This window comes from Aythya fuligula, chromosome 4 (assembly GCF_009819795.1).
Source record: "Aythya fuligula isolate bAytFul2 chromosome 4, bAytFul2.pri, whole genome shotgun sequence".
Classification (NCBI taxonomy): Eukaryota; Metazoa; Chordata; class Aves; order Anseriformes; family Anatidae; genus Aythya; species Aythya fuligula.
In genome coordinates, this window is record NC_045562.1 from 76793925 (window position 1) to 76812009 (window position 18085).

Genomic DNA, 18085 nt, shown 5'->3' on the forward strand with positions numbered 1-18085 from the left:
GGGAAGGACAGGGGCTGCCCGAACCCCCCGGGTCCCTCTGCCACCCAGCCTCCTCCTCGCCCCATGACCAAGGGGCAGCCAGCTTTGGCGAGCACAGAGGAAAAGTACTCAGTGACCCGTTTGCTCCCTTCATGCCTCCCTCCCAGCTCCTTCCAGGCAAGCCAGCCAGCCAGGCGTCCCCCTTTGGCACTCCTGCGTGTCCTGGCAGGGACCCCCAGGCACGCCAAGGAGCCATTGCCACAGGGGAGCCCTGGAGCTGCGGGAAGCCTGGCTGAGTTCATTCCCGTAGTGTGGTGTGAGGGAGGCCAAGGGTTGGTGAGCAGTTGGAGAGGCAGCCACGAAGTCACTGCTTTGCCTGGGTTCTACTGCACTGTCTGTAAGCAGAGTCTGTGCAAGGCGGACACAGGGGTGTTGGAGGGAAATGCCGGTATCCCAATAATATCCCCAGGAGACAAACCATGGTGAGAGACCAGCAAATGCTTTATTACTGAGGACAGCACTTCCCTCAGCCCCTGGGCAGCAGAGATTAGGGCTGTCTCACTGTGCCCCATGCCAGCTCCATCCATACAACAAGCAGCTCCTGGGTGCCAAGAGCCAGCCCTGGCACCAGCTGTCCAAACTGCGGCCACAATGGGGATGGAGAGAGCTGGGCAGCTCCATCGGGACGGGGACACTGTCCCAGTGCCAACACGCCATGCCCCAAGACCACTACCCCAAATACTGCCCTTGCACGACCTGCCAGGCTGGGTGCGTTGATTCCCTGGCACAGGTGGAGGGTGCTCAGCAAGCAGGAGTGAAGGGCCTGGATGGCCAAATCTCCTGAAGCAGCAGAAATGCCCCTCTCTTGCCAAGTACTCCCACAGCCTGGTGCCCTGTGCACATCCCAGTGGCACCCTGCTTACCCCTAGGCCACATCCCCCATGTACTTGCCCTGCCAAAGGTGCCCCTCTGCTTCTGCTCCCTTGAGACACGCTGCCAATTCCCGTCCTGTGGTGCTGTCTCCCTGTGCCCATGCCCAATGCTCACTCAGAGGAGGCGTCCCAGGAGCCGAGCACCAGGGGAGCTGGGCCAGGGCACAGGCAGGGCGACGAAACCCAGCTTGCTGTAGAAGCTCAGCTGCTGCTGGTCAGCGGCACTGACCTGGCAAAACACTCCCCGTGAGCCTGTGAGGGAGAGAAGAGCTCAGGCCCCCAGCTCTGGGAGCCTCAGCCCAGGGCTAAGGGCAGCAGCTGAGCCCCCTCCAGTGCTGCCCATGGCAGCGGGTGACCATGCAAGGCCCTGTGACACATGTCCACATGTCCCTGGTGCAAAGGGAGGTCATGGTGCCAGGGAGCTGGGGTCAGACTGCAGAAACGGGAGCCCCAGAGATGGCTGCCCCCAGCTCCGGGGTGGGCAGGGGTTCGTGATGGGGTTGCACTGATGGAGTAGTCCCAGACCCGCCAACATGGAGCTCACCATTGGCTCTGAGCGCACTCAGCAGGCAGACAGCCAGGCTGCGGCTGGCCCCCACGTCCAGCACCCGAGGGGCCGTGCCCAGCTGCACCAGGGAGGGGAAGCGCCGCAGCACGGGCAGGGGCACGGCCGGTGGCTCTGCGTGGAAGAAGAGCAGTGCTTCCTCCAGGGCATCCTGCAGGTGACAAGCACAGGTGAAGGAGCCCTCCCTCCTCCCTCCCCACTTCCCACCACTGCGGACGCTCCCCTCACCTGTCCCAGGGCTGGGCCGCCCACACCCAGCTCCCGGGGGTACTTGTGCCGCATGGCCGGCAGCCAGCTGCTGGCTCGCTCTCGCAGGAAACCTTCAGCACAGAGCGCTCCGGCTGCGTAGCCACACGGGCCGCCCTCGTCCTCCAGCACGAACGTGTACTCAGGGCTCAGGTGCAGGAAGCTGCCCAGCAGCCTGCCAGCCAGAGGCACTGATGAGCCGAGGCCGAGCCCAGCTCAACGAGAGCTTGGAGCAGCCGTCCACCCTCTGCCCCTGCAGCACCCAGCGCCCCCGCCCTGTGCTGTTGAGACCCCCACAGATGACTTCAGCTGAGGGAGCCACTGCAGCCCTCTTAGGGACCAGCTGGGCAACAGGTCTGTCCCCACGGCAGCTTCCATGACCCAGCTGGAAGTGCCCTCCCTTATCCCATCCCATACTGCGAAGCCACCACAGCCACGGTGCGGAGCTGCTCCCTGCAGGGGTGGGAGGAGAGGGCCCTGGCTGGCCAAGGCCACATCGCCCAGGCTTGGCACGCATGCAGAGGGAGCCCCAGAGGGACCAGGTCTCACCTGTCACCCAGAAGGTCTGGGTGGGCCATGAGGACCTCTGCAACGCTGGGGTCACAGTCCAGACCCTCCCGGCACATTCGGTAAAGCTCTCCCTGGAAGAGCCCAAACCACCTCAGCCTTGGCCCTGCCCCACTGCTGCCCCTCGGCTCCTGCCACTCCACCAGAGCATGACGCACCAACAGGTGCCCACGTTGTCCCCAGAGAAGGACCGCAACCAGAGCCATAGCCTCCAGTGCTGCTGGCCAGGGGAAGGCGGGTACTGCAGCCTGCCCAGGGTGCTAGTGCAGAGCAATGTGCACAGCCGTTGTGTACCATGTCCTGCTAGCCCCTGAGGCTTGCTGCCACAGCACAGCACGCTTTAAAATGAGCCATTGGCATTCCAGTCAGGCACCCCAGAGCAGCAGCTGCTGAGAAAATGCTGATCAGCCCCAGTTCAGAGCATGCTCAAAGCAGCCAGAACAGTAGCAAAATTAATACCGAAATTCAAGTCTCTATCGAGCACGTGCAAAGTGGGACCTCTCAAAAAAATCTTGTCTTGGTCAAATTTGAGCTTTCTGCTGTTCACAGGATCAGCAAAAAGAACATCCTGGTAAAAATACTGCTTCTCAAAGGGAAGGCTGCCTGATCACTGAACAAGATCAAAGCAAGTCAGTTCTGAGCTGCCTTCCCAGAACTGGCTTAAGTGCTCAGAAGAGTTTTTCTCACAGTTTCACTGGAAACAGACGTTCAAATGTAATCTGACAACAGGCAACTGAAAACAAACTCTTGCAATGGGAATCGCTGGTGGCCATAGTCTGGTATTATAATCTGCTCTCACATTCTTGCAACTCCACCTCTGTTAGCCATGCAGGTGTGCATTGCAGGGTACTGTGTTTAGCAGGGATGCACGAGTCCATGGTGGTGGATCTGCAGCGCCAGCATTTCCTTTAGCTGGGAGGGGCAGCAGAGCAGACAGAGCAGGGTGACTGCTGCAGGCTGTGTGGCATTTGATGAAGGGGGCTCCACCATGGGGACTGCCACCACTGCTAGACACAGCATGGAGCGACCTGCCCCAGGCTTGCCTGACCCTTGGGGTCCCTTCCCACTGCCATCATCCTGTGCTGTAAGCTCAGCCCTGGGGGCAGCAGCCAACGTGCATGTTTCTTGTCAGCACTTTTTTGGCAAAGGCCATGCAGGGTGAGCTACAGGGTGAGCAGCACAGGTGGTGTGTTCAGGCCATGAGTCTCACCTTGTCCTGAGGCAGCAGCGGGCGCAGGACATACAGCTGGCGAGATGGAAAGAGCGGAGGTGGGTGATAAAAGAGGTCACAGCTGTTCCCCACGGGAAGCAGGGCCTGGAGGAAGTACAGTCCATCATGGAGCAGCTTGTCCTGGCTCCAAACCTGCCTTGGGGTGGCAGGACAAGGGTTCTTCTGTGACCCCCCAAGCCTAGGAGCAGCAGCCACGGTGCAGAGGCCTGAGCAGCATCATTTCCTGCAGCCACCCGACAGCATGGCAGGAGCAGCAGTTGGAATCCTGGCTTCCCAAGGGTTCCTCCAGTCCCCAGCAGCCAGGGGTGCGATCTCACCTGCAGCTCTCCAAAGAGGCCCCCGCGGCGTGCCCAGGGCTCAGCATCTTCCCTGGGGAAGAGTGGGGCAGTGATGCTCTGGCACCCTGGAGGCAACAGGAGACAGACACACACGAGGTGAAAAATAACCAGCTGGGACCAGCCTCCCCTGCACAGCAGCAACATGATCCGTGCTTGTCACAGCTCAGGATCTGCCCCACATGCATGCAGCCCAGGTATTGGAGCTCTCCCTGGACTTGTGCAGCCCAACACTGGTGGCAGCAAGCCCCCTGCAACACGGCTTGAAGCGGGGGAATGGGAAGATGACTGATCTGGCCTCCATGAAAGGTGTAAGGAAAAACCACAGCTCCTGGCATGACCGAGAAGCTGCAGCCTGGAACAGAGCCCAGTGTGCTGCTTTGCTGCTCAGCCAGCAGTGCCAGCGGGAGCTTGCAGGGCAGCTGGGCACAGGCACCCTCGCACCATGTGCAGCTGCTTCTCCACAGAAGTGGCTCAAGGTTCATGACCACATTCCACACCAAACTTGGAGCCCCTTTCAGGCTGTCATCTGGTAACAGCTGGTTTATAAAAACTCACAAGGTCATGGAAATCTAAACCAGAGGAATGGGGGCTCGCAAAGTGGTGCACAGGCATTCAAAATCCAGCCTCACTTCTGTCACCCAGGACACTACTGCTCCCAGTAGCCCAGAGAATCATAGACTGAATCACAGAATTGTTTGGGTTGGAAGGGATTTAGAGATCATTTAGTTCTGATCCCCCTGCCATGGGCAGGGACACCTCCCACCAGAACAGGTTGCTCAAAGTCTCATCCAGCCTGGCCTTGAACACTTGCAGGGATGGGGCATCCACAGTTTTTCTGGGCAATCTGCTCCACTGCCTCACCACACTCATAGTAAAGAATTTCTTCCATGTACCCCTTTTACCAGAAAGGTCCTGGGATTAAAAAGGCCAAGAAGCCATGCCCCAGAAACAGGCATTCCCTTTAAACCACAAGACAGTGAAGTGCTGCTCTGATGAGTGCCACCTCCCTGACATGTGACACTGCCCCCCTTCAGGCTGCTTCACTTCAGTTCCCCCTCCGCTATCCAGCCCCCTGGCCCCTCCCGGCCAGGTTAGGAGTCATTTGCAGGGAGGATGCTCCTGAGGTGACAGCTCCTTGCAGAACACTAAGCTAGGTGTCTTGCTGCGACACACTTCTCAGAAGCACGGGAACTTGGATGAGCTCCGTGAGCCCAGTGATCCGTGCTGACTAGCGTGGGTGTTCCCAACGCGGCCAGAGAGCCAGAGCTCAGCCACCTGTGCAGGTGGGGCAGCTGTGCAGCTCTGGGACACTGCTGGGTGCCTGGGGGCAGAGCTGGAGGGCCTGGATGTTGTGGGGCAATGCCCTCACTGCCTTGCAGAGGTTCTTTCAGTCCCTGCTTGGGTCCTAGAGCAGAGTGTTTGCCCCCAGCTAGCTGGAGGAGCAGAGCCCAGCAAGACCGCACACAACTGGAACCCTCAGCCCTGCTGTCCTTTCCCAGCAGCCGTCCCCATCCTGCCTTGGCATGCCAGGGTGTGCAGGGGTGCAGCCTTCCTGCAGCCATGCCAGCTCCACTGGTAGGAGAAGGACAGCCCCATGGCAAGTGCTAGCTGTGGGGCCTGAGGTTACAGAGGGCATCAGCCTTCGTGGGTGGGCGAGAGCAGTGCCATACTTACAGCCGAAGCAGCTTCTCCAGGTGCCCTTGGGGTCAGGGTCACAGAGGAGGTGGCCGTCTGCAAAGGAGATGTGGTGGTGAGTGCAGGCAAAGGCAGTGCACGGGGATGGCATCAAGGGGAGATGCGTTCCCAGCAGAGATTCTGGCAGCCTGGCCAGACTCCAGGACCCCAGCCTGCTGGGAGTGTTCCCAGACACCTCCACTTCTTTAGGGGAAAGGACAGAGGAAGTTTCAGGTGCCACGATGCCCAGGGACCCTGTGCTCCATTGTCCCTTAGGAAGCAGGGCTGGATTTGGCCAGGATGTGGATACACGACTACAGTGGTAGAGCCTGGCTCTCAGGGTGGCCTCATCCACATACCCAACCAGAGGATGAAGGCACTGGCAGCCAGCAGCATGTTGCGGATGTCCCAGAGGTAGGGGTGAAGGTCATAGAGCAGCGCCTGCCCTGCGCTGCAGACGAAGCGGCTGTGCAGGCGGCACGTCTGGGCGCAGAGCAGCTGGAAGGACTGTGCTCGGCCACGCCACTGGGTGCCCTGCAGACAGACCGGGTGTCAGAACAGCCACAGTGGGCACCCTCCTGCAGCAGTGCCCAGGCTAGCCTTACCTCACAAGAATTGGGTGCTGTGGCTGGGACCCCCACGCTGGGACTGTTGGCCCGGAGCCACTGAAGGTGCTCCAGGAGTTGCTGTGCCTGTGGCCCATGATGGTAGGGCAAGTAGAAGAGCTCCACCAGCATTCGCACCTCTTCCATGGTCAGTGGGTCATTTGAGTTGGACCTAGCCTCCTCTAGAAACCTGGGTGTCATGCAGCCAGACCTGACCTCCTCTGGGGCCAGCAGTGCCACGTGGATGGACGTGGCCTCCTCTGGGGTCAGTGGTGCAGTGGGGCCAGGGCTGGCACTGGTCCCATCAGTGAGCAATGCCATGGGGTCAGGGTTAGCATCAACCCCATCGGTGAGCGGTGCTGTGGGGACAGGGCTGGCACCAGCCCCATCGGTGAGCGGTGCTATGGGGACAGGACTGGCACCAGCCCCATCGGTGAGCGGTGCTGTGGGGACAGGGCTGGCACCAGCCCCATTGGTGAGCGGTGCTGTGGGGACAGGGCTGGCACCAGCCCCATCGGTGAGCGGTGCTGTGGGGACAGGACTGGCACCAGCCCCATCGGTGAGCGGTGCTGTGGGGACAGGACTGGCACCAGCCTCAACCCCTGGGAGTGTCTGGGGCACATCAGCCCCATTGGCCCCAGGCTGGGGACTGCCAGGGGGCTGGGGGAGGTTGCCATCCCCTCCCCTGGCATTGCTGGTGTCAAGGAGAAGGCTCTGGCTGTTGTCGGCCCCACTGCTGCAGCGCGTTGGGGTCTCCAGGCTGCAGAAGGTCTCACCAGTTCCAGGGGCTCCAGCAGGCTTGGCACTGCCCACTGTGCTGGGTGGAGCAGAGGAGGGCTCGCAGCTTGCTCCGCTACCTGAGGCGAGCTGGTCCCCATCCCCTGGGGGGCTCTGCTGACTGCAGGTGGGGGTCCTGCTCCCACTGTCCTTCTTAGGCACCAAGGTCACCTTCCTCCTTCCCTCCCCTGGTGTCCCGCCGTAGGTCTCAGGGCCACACTGGTCTGCCCCACCAGGAGCAGCGCCATGGGTCTGGGGGCCAGGCGTGGCCTCCTGCCATCCTGCTGTGCCTGGCTGCAGCCCCGCTCCTCCCTCACAGCCGGTGCTGGGGTGCAACAGAGCTCTTCCTCCTGGTGGGACAGAGCAAAGGCAAAGCCCCTCTGGCACCCACACCAGAACGGCTGCCCAGATGCAGGACAGCCCCAGGGCGGCTGTACCAGGAGCTCAGCTCTGTGCTGGCAGGGACCAGGAGCTGCCCAGACTGTGGGCTCTGCATCACTTGGGCCACTGTGGCTGGGGAGGCCACAGGCTTTCAAGAATCAAGCAGTGCAAAACAAGCCCTCACCATGTTTAGCCCCCTCTTCCAGAGCTGTACCATGATCTAGGCTTCCTAACCTCCTGCTGAGCCCATGGTATCACGGACAGGAATGCAGAAGCAAGGAGCAGGCTTTGCTCTCCTTCCTTGCAGCAAATGCCACATCATGATCTTTCAGGCAGCTAGGTGCCATCCAGAGCTGCTCAGGTTGCTGCTTCACCCTGTTTCCACTCCAAAGCAGTTCCTGAACCACACCCTGGGGTCAAAGACCTCATCCACACTCCCTGCAGCCAGCTTACCCAGCTGGCCCTCGTCACCTCGTCACCCTGCAGTGCTTCTCCTGGACCTCACATGCATTCCCCACCAGTCATCTCCTCCCCCAGCACCACATTGTCTTCTGTCAATGTCTGTTTTCCCAAAGTGCTCTCTTGGGAAGGCAGGCTGGTAAGGCAGCACACATCTGCTAGTAACACTCTCTTGGCTCATCCAATCCTCCATCCCATGGGCTCACTCACTTCTGCTGCAGGACAAGCCCAAAGCCCAACTAACTGTGAGGCCAAAGCTTCAAACTCTTCTGCCCCACCTGCTTGGCTTAAGTCCCCTCCTTTTCCCAGCTCTGCTCAGGCAGAGACTCCTCCAGCTGAGCCTGACAACAGGGGACCCCACTGCAGCATCCCATCCCAAGAGGCAGCTCTCCCACCCCACATTGCTCCCAGCAGAGCTGGTCCAGAGTTTGAGGGCTGAGGGATGCTGCATGGTGCCAGCTCTTCACCTACCTGTCTCCAAGGCCTGCTGGTTTATCTCAGCCACCCAGTCAAGCAGTGCCAGCTCCAAGGCCTCTTGGGGGCTGTAGCTCCCCTCCCATGGGCCCTGGCTGTCCCCCAGGGCTGCTGCAGTCTCCGTCCCTAGTGAAACGGAGCTCATCAGCCTGGATAGCCCCACTTGTTTTACCAAGCTATCCCATGCGACTCTGACGGAGGGCAACCCAGGAGGGACCCCATGCCCAGGACAGGGGGTGCCACCTGAGCCAGGCTGGCAAGCAGGGGAGCCTGTGGGGCCAAGGCAAAGCCAAACAGAGATGGGCAGGGCCCATCCAGGCCAGGGCTGCCCTGGCACGAAACCTCATCACAGATGTGGGGCCCCACATACAGAATGGCCTGGGGCACAGGGACCTGGTACCTGCATGGTCAGGGTAGGCACAGCTCCTCAGCTCGCTCCGAAACCAGCTGCCCAGCGTGTGGATGGGGATGAAATTGGCCTGGAGCTCACAGTTTGGGTTAAGGAGCAGTCCACAGAGTCGAGGCATGAGGCCAGGGGCACGTCCCGTGTAGGGGCCCAAGAAGACACGTCTGCAGTCGTAGTCATTGGCGAACAAATTGTCCCAGATGATGGGACGGCGCCCCAGGACGCCCTCCACCTCCTCCAGCAGCATGGCTGAGAGTTCCTGTGACACCACCTTTGGGCCTGGAGCATCAGGGCACAGACTCAGATGGGACACATGGGTGGCACAGTCCCTCGCACACAGCACATCCGGGGCGCGCATGCACCTGGGCACCGACTGCAGACCGAGGACAAGCCGCACGCACGCCCACAGAGCCGGAAAGGGTGCTCACCAGTCCAGATGACCCCAATCCCTGGGAGCAGCTCCCGTCCAAGGGTCAGCAGGTAGCAGGACTGGCCAGGGCTTGGAGAGCAGAGTGAGCTGCAGTACTCTGGGCAGAGAGCAGAGCATCTCCTGAGGGAAGAGACTGGGGCAGAGAGGCTGCCCAGGCGCAGTGGGCAGGGGCAGGGGAGAGGCACCGGGCAGGGAAAGCAGCATTGGCCCCTCTGCAACCGGTTCCTGTCCTATCCTGAAGCTTCCAGGGCTGCCCCAAGGCATGGTGGAGGCTACAGGCCATCGGGGCAGTCAGCTTGCAGGAGGCAGATATGCTGTGCATGTCTGGTAGCTGCAGCCACAGGGCAGGCGCATGGCCTGGGCATGAGGGCTTGCCAGGCACCCAGTCCTGGGGAGGGGCAGCTGGGGGCTGTGCAGCTGCAGGCAGTACCTGTGGGGCAGAAGAGGAAGATGGAGGGCTGTCCCAGCTCCTGGTATGCCTCGTTGGCCACAGAGGCTTGGGCCTCTGCCAGGGAGGTGAAGACATTTCTGTCGGCTCGGCACATGCAGGGGTCGATGTCATCAAAGAGCAGCGCGAAGGCACGGCACCCCATGGCAGCCACCTGTGGGCACAGCAAGGGCGCTAGGACGCCTGGGCAGCAGCAGGAGGATGCAGCAAGCCCTGGTCGAGCCCCTCACTCCTTGCAGGGACAGCGGCAGTCAGGAGCAGCCTGACAAACAATGCCTGCACCCATGCTGCCACATCCAGCGGATGCAGCGCACCACACACAGCCACTCCACGCAGGCTGCCCCTCCACCATAGCCCTCCTCGCCAAACCCTGGCACAGCCCTGCTTGTTGCGGGCCAGGAGCCCTCTGAAACCAGGGCAGGCATTGTGGCGGCCCAGACCCCCTACTGTGCCACATCTACACCACTGGCCATTCCCCTCTCACACCGTGGTGCTGCGGGGACAGCCTGAGAGGTGGATGGGCAGCTGCTGTCTGGCTGTGCCGTGCCACAGGGAGGAGTGGTCGCCCCGCAGAGCACAGAGGCTGTGCTAGGGTCTTCGCCCTTCCCAGGCAGCGGGGCCTCAGCACCAGCCTGCAGGAGCCCCCTGGTGCTGCCCACAGGCTCAGGCTCGGCTGGTCCCTCTCCTGCAGCTCCTGCAGCACTGCCTGCTGAAGCTTGCCTGGGAGCCATGGGATGAAGGAATGGCCCACGGTACCTGCCTGAGTTTTTGCTGCAGCAGGAGCCGATCCCCAGCACTTGAAAACACCATGTCCTGGCCAGCAGAAATGGCGAAGATGAACTCCACGCCATGCATTTGGGCAGCTTCTATGAGAGACCGCATCCGGGCTGGGGACAAAGCAGAGGAGGGCTGTGAGCGCTGGGAGACAAGGCACAAGTGGAGGGGGAATGACTGCTGCCCCATGGAAAGAGCCACGAACACCCAGAGTCAGAAAAGAACACTGAAGAGAAGGGCCATGGGGAGATGGTGTCCAGAGTGCTGGAACACAGAGGACCCTCCACAAGGGTCTGCAGGCCCTGGCACACTGGAGCATATTGCCAAAGACCTGCACAGGGAGCTCCATGGGCGGTGTAGGGTCCAAGGAGACACCCTGTGATGGGCAGGGTCTGGGGGCTCCCTGTGCTGGGCAGGCTTCTGGCAGGAGGAGCAGTAGCAGCCAGCCTGCCCCTGGCTGAGATGCAGACCATGCGTCACCTGTGAGGACTGGGATGCCACAGCCCACCCATGGTGGGGCCCAGCAGAGCCGCTACCTGCCTCATGCTCTGTGTAGGGCTCTCGCCAGAGCAGCCGGTGCTTCAGCTCATCCTTGGGTGCGTACATGTAGCAGTTCAGCTCCTGGCGTTCCAGCCTGTGCAGCAAGGACAAGAGGTCACCTAAGGCTCCAGACGGACTGGAGGACTCTTTGCAAAGAGGCATCCAGGCAGGCATGCCAGCCCATGACGACAAATGCTGCTCAGCTCACAACTCCCTCTCTTTCATAGGGCTGTGCCATGCCCTGCTCTCCGGATGCTGCACTGCAAGCGGAGCTGAAGGAAAACAGGTCTGAGTAAAAACAGGGCCTGGCTGTTTCAGGAGATGGGACTACACCATCAAAAGGCCCGTTCTGGCCTCAAAACCACGAATTCTTTCCAGAATCTGCACAGCAATCCATAGGGCAGACACTTCCTTAGACAGCTCTTTTGGCACTCCTGTATGAAAGCCATCTGATTTATTCATTTATTTGTATTTATCCTCCTTAGTAGATGACGTTTTACATTTTCCCATGATGAACAGACTGTCATGTACTGCATGACACAAATGCTACATCTTGTTTCTTCCCAGAGAAGGAAAACACAGATAAACACACTGCTCGCATGTGCAAACACACGAACATTCCAACCCGCTACCAGACTAGGTAGATCTGCTAGATCATTAGATCTGCTCATTCTTAATATATTCTAAAACAACATCTCTTGTTTTCCTTTGTCTCAGTGACACATTTTCCCAGATTTTCTAAGTAACATTTTACTGCGTCTGCATCTCTGGTTCCCCTACTATAGTCTTTACACTTGTGACTGCTTACACCACCACCAGCACTCTCTTACTGTTGTCAGAATGCTTCCCACGCTGTGCACAGCACTGGTGCTGTCACCAGCACACTGCAACCAGCACACAGCCCCTGCTGCTCCTGGCTCACTGGCCCAGCCATCAATAGCACTCTGCTCATGCTGTCACCAGCATGCTGCCCACACTGTCGTGAACACGCTGTCCACATTGTCTCTAGCACCCTGTCACCAGCATCCTGCCCACACTGTGACCAGCATCCTGCCCACACTGTCACCGGCACCCTGCCCACAACATCCCGTGTGCTGCCATCATTAGGGCACTGCTCACAGAGACGGGCGTGCTGCCTGGGCTGTGACCATCGCACCACGGGTGCACAGGTCCGTCGGTGCAGCTCATTGCGCCAAGGGCCGGTGCACGGAGCAGGTGCCAGGAGAGGGCTTTTTCTCTCCTGCAGGGATCAGCTCCGTGATTCTCATAACCAGCTGGTGACGGATCCTCCCCACATCCTTCCACACCGTGGGCACTGGGACCCAGCAACGCCCCCCCCGAGCTCGCACCCTCCCCGCAGCACCCCCAGCGCCAGCCCTCCCACGGCCGCTTCCCCAGCCCGGCCCAAGCCCCCGGCGGGACGCCTGTGGCTGCAGCGGGCTGCGGAGCCCCAGCACCACCTGCCGGGCACAGGGCAGCACAGCCCGCCGCTGTCAGGCCGGGGCAGGGCAGAGGTTTTTTCCCTTTCCCCAGCCCTGGGAGCAGCACGGGAGGGGGGCTGGCATGCACTGCCGAGTTCCACCTCATCAACCTGTTACGTGTCAGTGCGTCCAGAGAGCAAAATTTGGGGTACTTGCCATCGAAAGAGCAGTCTCCTCTGTTCCATAGACCACGGTCTCCCATAGAAACCTGTAAAAAGGAAAAGCAAAAACCAAAATACAGTTGCCAGTATCTTCCTTAAAACAGTCTCTCTATGCACTGTCCCTAAGAAGCTGCTCTTAAACTGCAAGAGCCAGTGGTTTGTTCAGCTCAGGATGATTCAGGTGCCTGTTTGCCTGCTATGATCTTGGGGGGAATTGGTATTCAAGCCAGCAGGTATAATAATATCTATGCTGCCATCCTTCCCAGAAAGAAGCAGCTGGGAAAAAATGCACAAGATAATAATTATCCTGAGAGGGGAAATTTATGTGGTAAAAGCCAAGCCTAGAGGAGACTGCTGAGGCCTGGCACTTGAGCATTTGGGGTGCACCAAAGCACAGAGCTATTGTACATCCACCCTAGAGTTTCCTTCTTGGGGATACTCCTATACAGAGACTGACTCTGTGCTTCTCCTGGGTCATAGAATCATAGAATGGCTCAGGTTGGAAGGGACCTTAAAGATCACACAGTTCCAATCCCCCTGCCATGGGCAAGGATGCCACCCACTAGATCAGGTTACCCAGGATCCCGTCCAACCTGGTCTTGAACATCTCCGGGGATGAGGCATCCACAAGCTCTATGAGCAACCTGTGCCAGTGCCTCACCACCCTCTGGCTGAAGAATTTCCTCCTAACCTCTTATCTAAATCTCCCCTCCTTTAGTTTAAAATCATCTCCCCTTGTCCTGTTGTTACCTGAATGAGCAAAAAGTTGCTCTCCATCTTTTTTATAAGCCCCCTTCAAGTACTGAATAGTTGCAATAAGGTGACCCCAGAGCTTTCTCTTCTTTAGCCTGAACAGCTCCAGCCCTCTCAGCCTTTCTTCATAGTAGAGGTGCTCCAGCCCGCTGATCATCCTTGTGGCCCTCCTCTGGACCCGTTCTAACAGATCAACATCCTTCCTGTGCTGGGGCCTCAGACCTGGACGCAGCACTCCAACTGAGGCCTCACAAGGGCAAAGCAGAGGGGGACAACCACCTCCCTTGACCTGCTGGCCACTCCTCTTTTGATGCAGCTCTGGATGTAGTTGCCTTGCTGGGCTGCAAGTGTGCACTGCTGGCTAATGTTGAGATTTTCATCCCCAAGCCCTTCTCTGCAGGGCTGCTCTCAATTTCTTCTCCCAGTCTGTACCCATGTCTGAGACTACCCCGACCTTGCACTTGCACCTTGCGCTTTTACTTGTTGAACCTCATTAGGTTCACATAGGCCCAATTCTCAAGCCTGTCCAGGTCCCTCTGGATGGATCCTCTGTGCATCTCCCTCTCTGTGTAGTGTCAAGCTGCGTCAAGCAGAGCATCAACATTCCTGTCTGGGCTATAAAGTGTTGGAAGTGTTCAAACACAGATCTCAAATTTAGCAAGAAAAGGCTCTTCAGCCACGCAGTCAAGTCAAGGAATCACAGGAATACAGAATGGTTGCGGTTGGAAGGGACTTCTGGAGGTCATCTGATCCAACCCCCTGCTCAAGCAGGGTCACTGAGAGCATGTTGCCCAGATATGAAGGCTCACAGAAAATACATTATATTTAGAACGTTGATGGTAATTAGTCATCAAGGCAGCTCCTAGCATCAGAAGGGCTCTACATCATGGGCAACTTTTACATCAGCCAAGCACTTTCTAGCAGACAAGAACAGGAGCAGAGATTGAGGGAAGTGAAAGCATTTGCTGAAATGTGCTGTGCACAAGGGCAGGTCACAACAACACCACTAGTCTGGGAAAAAGGGTCAGCTCTCAGTGACTGCCATGAGGCCAGTGCTGCCATGCAGCACCTTACTGCACCAGAATGGCTCTGCCTGGAGGGGACTCTGTGCCCAGCTCCTTTTGGCAGGAGTCTGCTTTGCAGCCCCCCTAGCATGAAACTTGGACAACGATGTGCTGGGCCACACTGCAGATGGATTTTCAACCTGCTTGAACAACTACACGTCTTTTCCATCTACTTTGAGGCAATATAGATTTGCTATGCTAGCCATATCCTACTGTGCACAGGGCCAAATCTGTAGCCACTCAAGAATCCCAGCAAACATCTCATCCAAAGAAGGTATTTCTGTGAGAAACAGACTTTCTGTTCCCCAGCCTAAGGGAGCTCCTGCTTAGCTCACAGTTCAGGATATCTCAGGAGTCCCTCCACAGCATCTGCATCCAAGAACCTCACTCACACTTTGCTGTGAAATGACACGTGCACTGTCAAGAGCAGCACTACTGAAAGCACCACCCTAGCATATTCCACCCAGAAAAAAATGGATTAAACTCTATTAGCAAAAACCTAACTGTACTTGTGGCAGTATCTCCAAAGGAGGGGGATGCAGGTGCCTTGCTTTAGAGATAGATGAGCACTGATAAATGATGCAGAGAGCCCTTTGGCTCTCTGACAGCCCAGAGCACACCAGTATCCAGCCAACACCATTACTTGCCAGCCTCTGGGCATCTGGGATAGCTCATCTTTGAGCCTGTGTTACAGCAGGATGAGTTACCTTTCCTCCCTCGCTCTCTAGAAACCTTCTCCTGGAATGGCTCTGGAATGGCAGCATCTTTGTCCTTCTCTTTCCCAGGTCAGCTTTCCTATATCGATGATTCTAGTCTGACTCATATTCTTTCTTATGATCAACTTCCCCGTTCCTGCACTTTCTATTTGATTTGTGTGTATTTGCTTGGTGTTTTTGCTTCCTCCCTGCGTGGCAAGGCAGCAGGCAGTGGGCTGCAGCGTGGTGATGTGCTGCCAGAAAAGGTGGAAATGCTTTTGACCAGCAGGTGCCAGGCCTCACACAGCTCCAGCGGTGCAGTGCTGCAGAAACAGGAGCTGAGGGGGGCAGGACAGGGGCTGAGCCATACCGAGCTGCCACACCAGAGCAGGCTCTTTGCGGGCTGTCAGGCGCAGCCCGTGCCGACACTCCGCTGCGGGCAGGGGGCAGGAGGGCACGCAGCGGGATGCCGGCCTCGTGCCCAGGGCAGAGAAAAAGCCACCGCAGAGCGCTGGCGGCAGGGCAGCGAGGCCCCGCGCCACAACGCGGTGCTGGGAGCGGGCTGTTCCGGGATGCCGGGGGGGCCCATCAGTGCTCTGCGAGTGAGCTGGGGAGCTTCGGGGGTGCTGATCCCCAACCCGTGGGCGAATCCAGTGTCGTGCAGGGGCCCGGGGCGCTGCCTCTCCCATACCCGGGGTCCCGGGCGCGGCGGGCTCGGGTGCCGGCAGCCCTCCCCGACCGCGGTGCGCCCCGGGTGTGCCGGGCCAGCCCCTGCAATGCTCGGGCGGGGCACGGGCCCCAGCCGCGGCCCCGGCAGGACCTACCTTCCACCACGCCGCAGAGGAAGCGCGGCCGCCCCGCCATGACCGGGCAGGAACGGCCCTGCTGGCGCTGGGGCGGGCGGAGGGCTGCAGGGAGGGGTGCGGGGAAGGATGGAGGGGTGCGGGCAAGGGCGGACGGAGGGATGCAGAGGCGCTCCGAGGGATGGAGGGCTGCACGGAGGGACCGCGCCGCCGCCTGCCCGCCCCCGCAGAAGCGCGCCCGCCGCAGCGCAGGGGGCGGCCCCGCGGGTGGGGCCGCGGCGGGGCCGGGCGCGGGGCGGGGACCAGGCGCAGTCCCCGGCCGGAGCCGCCCCGCCGAGAGCCGAGGGCCGCAGCCCTGCCGCGGAGGGGGTCACGGACGGGACGGGACGGGACGGGGCTGTGTCCGGCCCCGCCGGGCTGGAGTCACCGCCGCCTTGCCCGGTGGGGGCAGCGCCTGGCTTCGAGCCGCAGCCCGGTTCCGGCCGCCGCTCCTGGCACCGAGGCCCGCAGCCCGGTGCCCCGCAGCAGCCCCCGCCGCACAGTGCCGCACCGGCAGAGGTTTCTCCTCCGCGGTACCTGCGCGCTGTCGCGTGCCCCCTCCAGACCCGGAGCAGCTCCCGCATCGCATCTGCCCTTGTGTTCGCCCCTGCACCAGCACCTTCCCCGCTGGGCCCCTTGTGCCGGCCCAGGCCGAGATGCGTCTCCCACCCGTCAAGTCCGTGGAGCTCAGGACCGTTTTGTCTTGCACGTGACTCACCTGCTTGCAAACGTCAGGCTGCTATTTGCCTTTAGTCACACTGTTCTGAGCTGTTGACACATGCTTGGCTCGTGATCCTCTCCATCCCACAGGTTCTGGTTTGCAGAAGTGCTGCCACATCAGTAGTTCCCTGTCCTGCAGCTGTGCAGCCGCTGGTACCTGCCTGCATGCAGGACCTCGTGTTTGTCATCACTGAGCTTCTCTGCTCTTTTTCTGACCACTTTTCCTGCTTGTCAGACTCATTGCAAGACAGACCTCTATTCTGGAGCATGCCTGCAGCCTCTCCCAGCTATGTGGTTTTAAAACATGGGGACCACGTGCACAGCTTTGTTACCATGGTCCATGCATGTGTGAGTGATCAAGCCAGAAGAAGCACTGGTGCTCTCCTCCAGCAAGCACTGCTGAGTGCCCTCCCAGCAGCTGTTGCCACCCACACTTTCTTCCAGCCCACAAGCATGGGGTTTCACAGGAGAAGTGGGTGTCAGAGGCCTAGGAAGCCCGGATCTGTGGCAGCTCCCTCATTCCCTTGCAGGTAAATGTAGTGCTAGGAAGCTGAGTGATTGTGTCTGGGCCATCTGGTGACCAAGGAGCCCACAGGTGACAGACCAACAGCAACTAGACATGGAAGAGATGATCAGAGTGTGCCATGGGCTGCCACGGTGTGCTCAAAACTCAGTGATGTGGCTCAGAGAAGGCTGAACACTGCAAGGAGCACCCAGAGCACTCAAAGCCTCAGCACCTCAGTAGGCATTATACTGCTCATAACCAGACTTACACATGTCAATAAAAACTGCATGCAAGGAGCAAGGCAGATGCTGCTGCTGCAGAAAAGCCAGTTCAGCTCTGCCAGGCTGGATTATTCATGCACAGAGAGCAATTGCTGGGGATAGCTGGGCACAGGCCATGCTTGTGCTTGCTCCTTCCTCACCATCTACACTAGCCTGTGCTGAGTTTTGTTGCTGGGACAGCCGAGTTTGAGGCTGGCCTCTGGAGAAGGCTGTTGGGGCAGACTCCAGAGCAGCCAGCCATGGCATGCATGGGCAGCACTAGGAGCAACCCAGTGCCCCTGCAGTAGCTGGGGTCATGGCATGTTAAAGGTAGAGTTGTGGCTGGTATCCCCTATTCACTGCTGTCAGAGAAGTTAAGCAGGGCTGTGCGTACAGGGTGTATTGGTTCCGTGGTTTTCTTGGACTTTGAAGCTGAGCTAAGTGGCCTCTAATTCATCACTTCCTTTTTTTTTTTTTTTTTTTTTTTTTTTTTTCTTCTTTCAAAGATGGTACCATGTCACTCCTTTTTCCTGTTCTCTGAAAACACATCCATCCTCTACCAGCTCTGAGTGTCACTCTCAATTATCTCAGTTTAGCTAATCTGGTCACATTTTCCATTATCTAGCCTGAGCATGCTCCTCTGCTGCTCATGTTAACAGTGTTAATTGTGCGATCACAGCTACTCTCCTCAGCGTGGGCTGAGAGGAGGAAGACATCGAGCACTTGAGTCCTGGCACATCCTGCTGTCCCTCTGTCTCAGCAGGACAATGGGCCACAT

At 58.9% G+C, this 18085-nt stretch overlaps 1 protein-coding gene across 1 annotated transcript; it reads right to left on the reverse strand.

The window, feature by feature from the left end:
• Positions 1-462: 462 nt before the first annotated feature.
• LOC116488955 (protein O-GlcNAcase-like) lies at positions 463-15974 on the reverse strand. The gene is made up of 17 exons (XM_032186962.1): positions 15805-15974; positions 12464-12515; positions 10823-10920; positions 10269-10399; positions 9495-9666; positions 9063-9161; positions 8629-8913; positions 8226-8354; positions 6138-7264; positions 5892-6066; positions 5533-5589; positions 3838-3923; positions 3500-3604; positions 2272-2363; positions 1705-1897; positions 1456-1627; positions 463-1163 (listed from the first exon to the last, which is right to left on the reverse strand). Exons 1-17 carry the CDS (start codon positions 15842-15844, stop codon positions 1027-1029), a joined length of 3150 nt encoding a protein of 1049 aa, XP_032042853.1. The 5' UTR covers positions 15845-15974; the 3' UTR covers positions 463-1026.
• Between the last annotated feature and the right edge of the window lie 2111 nt (positions 15975-18085).

What these genes read in the sequence shown, in the direction of transcription:
- LOC116488955 (XM_032186962.1), bottom strand. Translation starts at nt 15,844, where the DNA reads ATGGCGGGGCGGCCGCGCTTCCTCTGCGGCGTGGTGGAAG. An exon ending in TGCAGCAAAAACTCAGGCAG is followed by an intron (nt 9,667 to 10,268) that starts GTACCGTGGGCC and finishes CTGTGCCCACAG; the next exon opens with GTGGCTGCCATGGGGTGCCG. An exon ending in GCCTCTTTGGAGAGCTGCAG is followed by an intron (nt 3,605 to 3,837) that starts GTGAGATCGCAC and finishes TACTTCCTCCAG; the next exon opens with GCCCTGCTTCCCGTGGGGAA.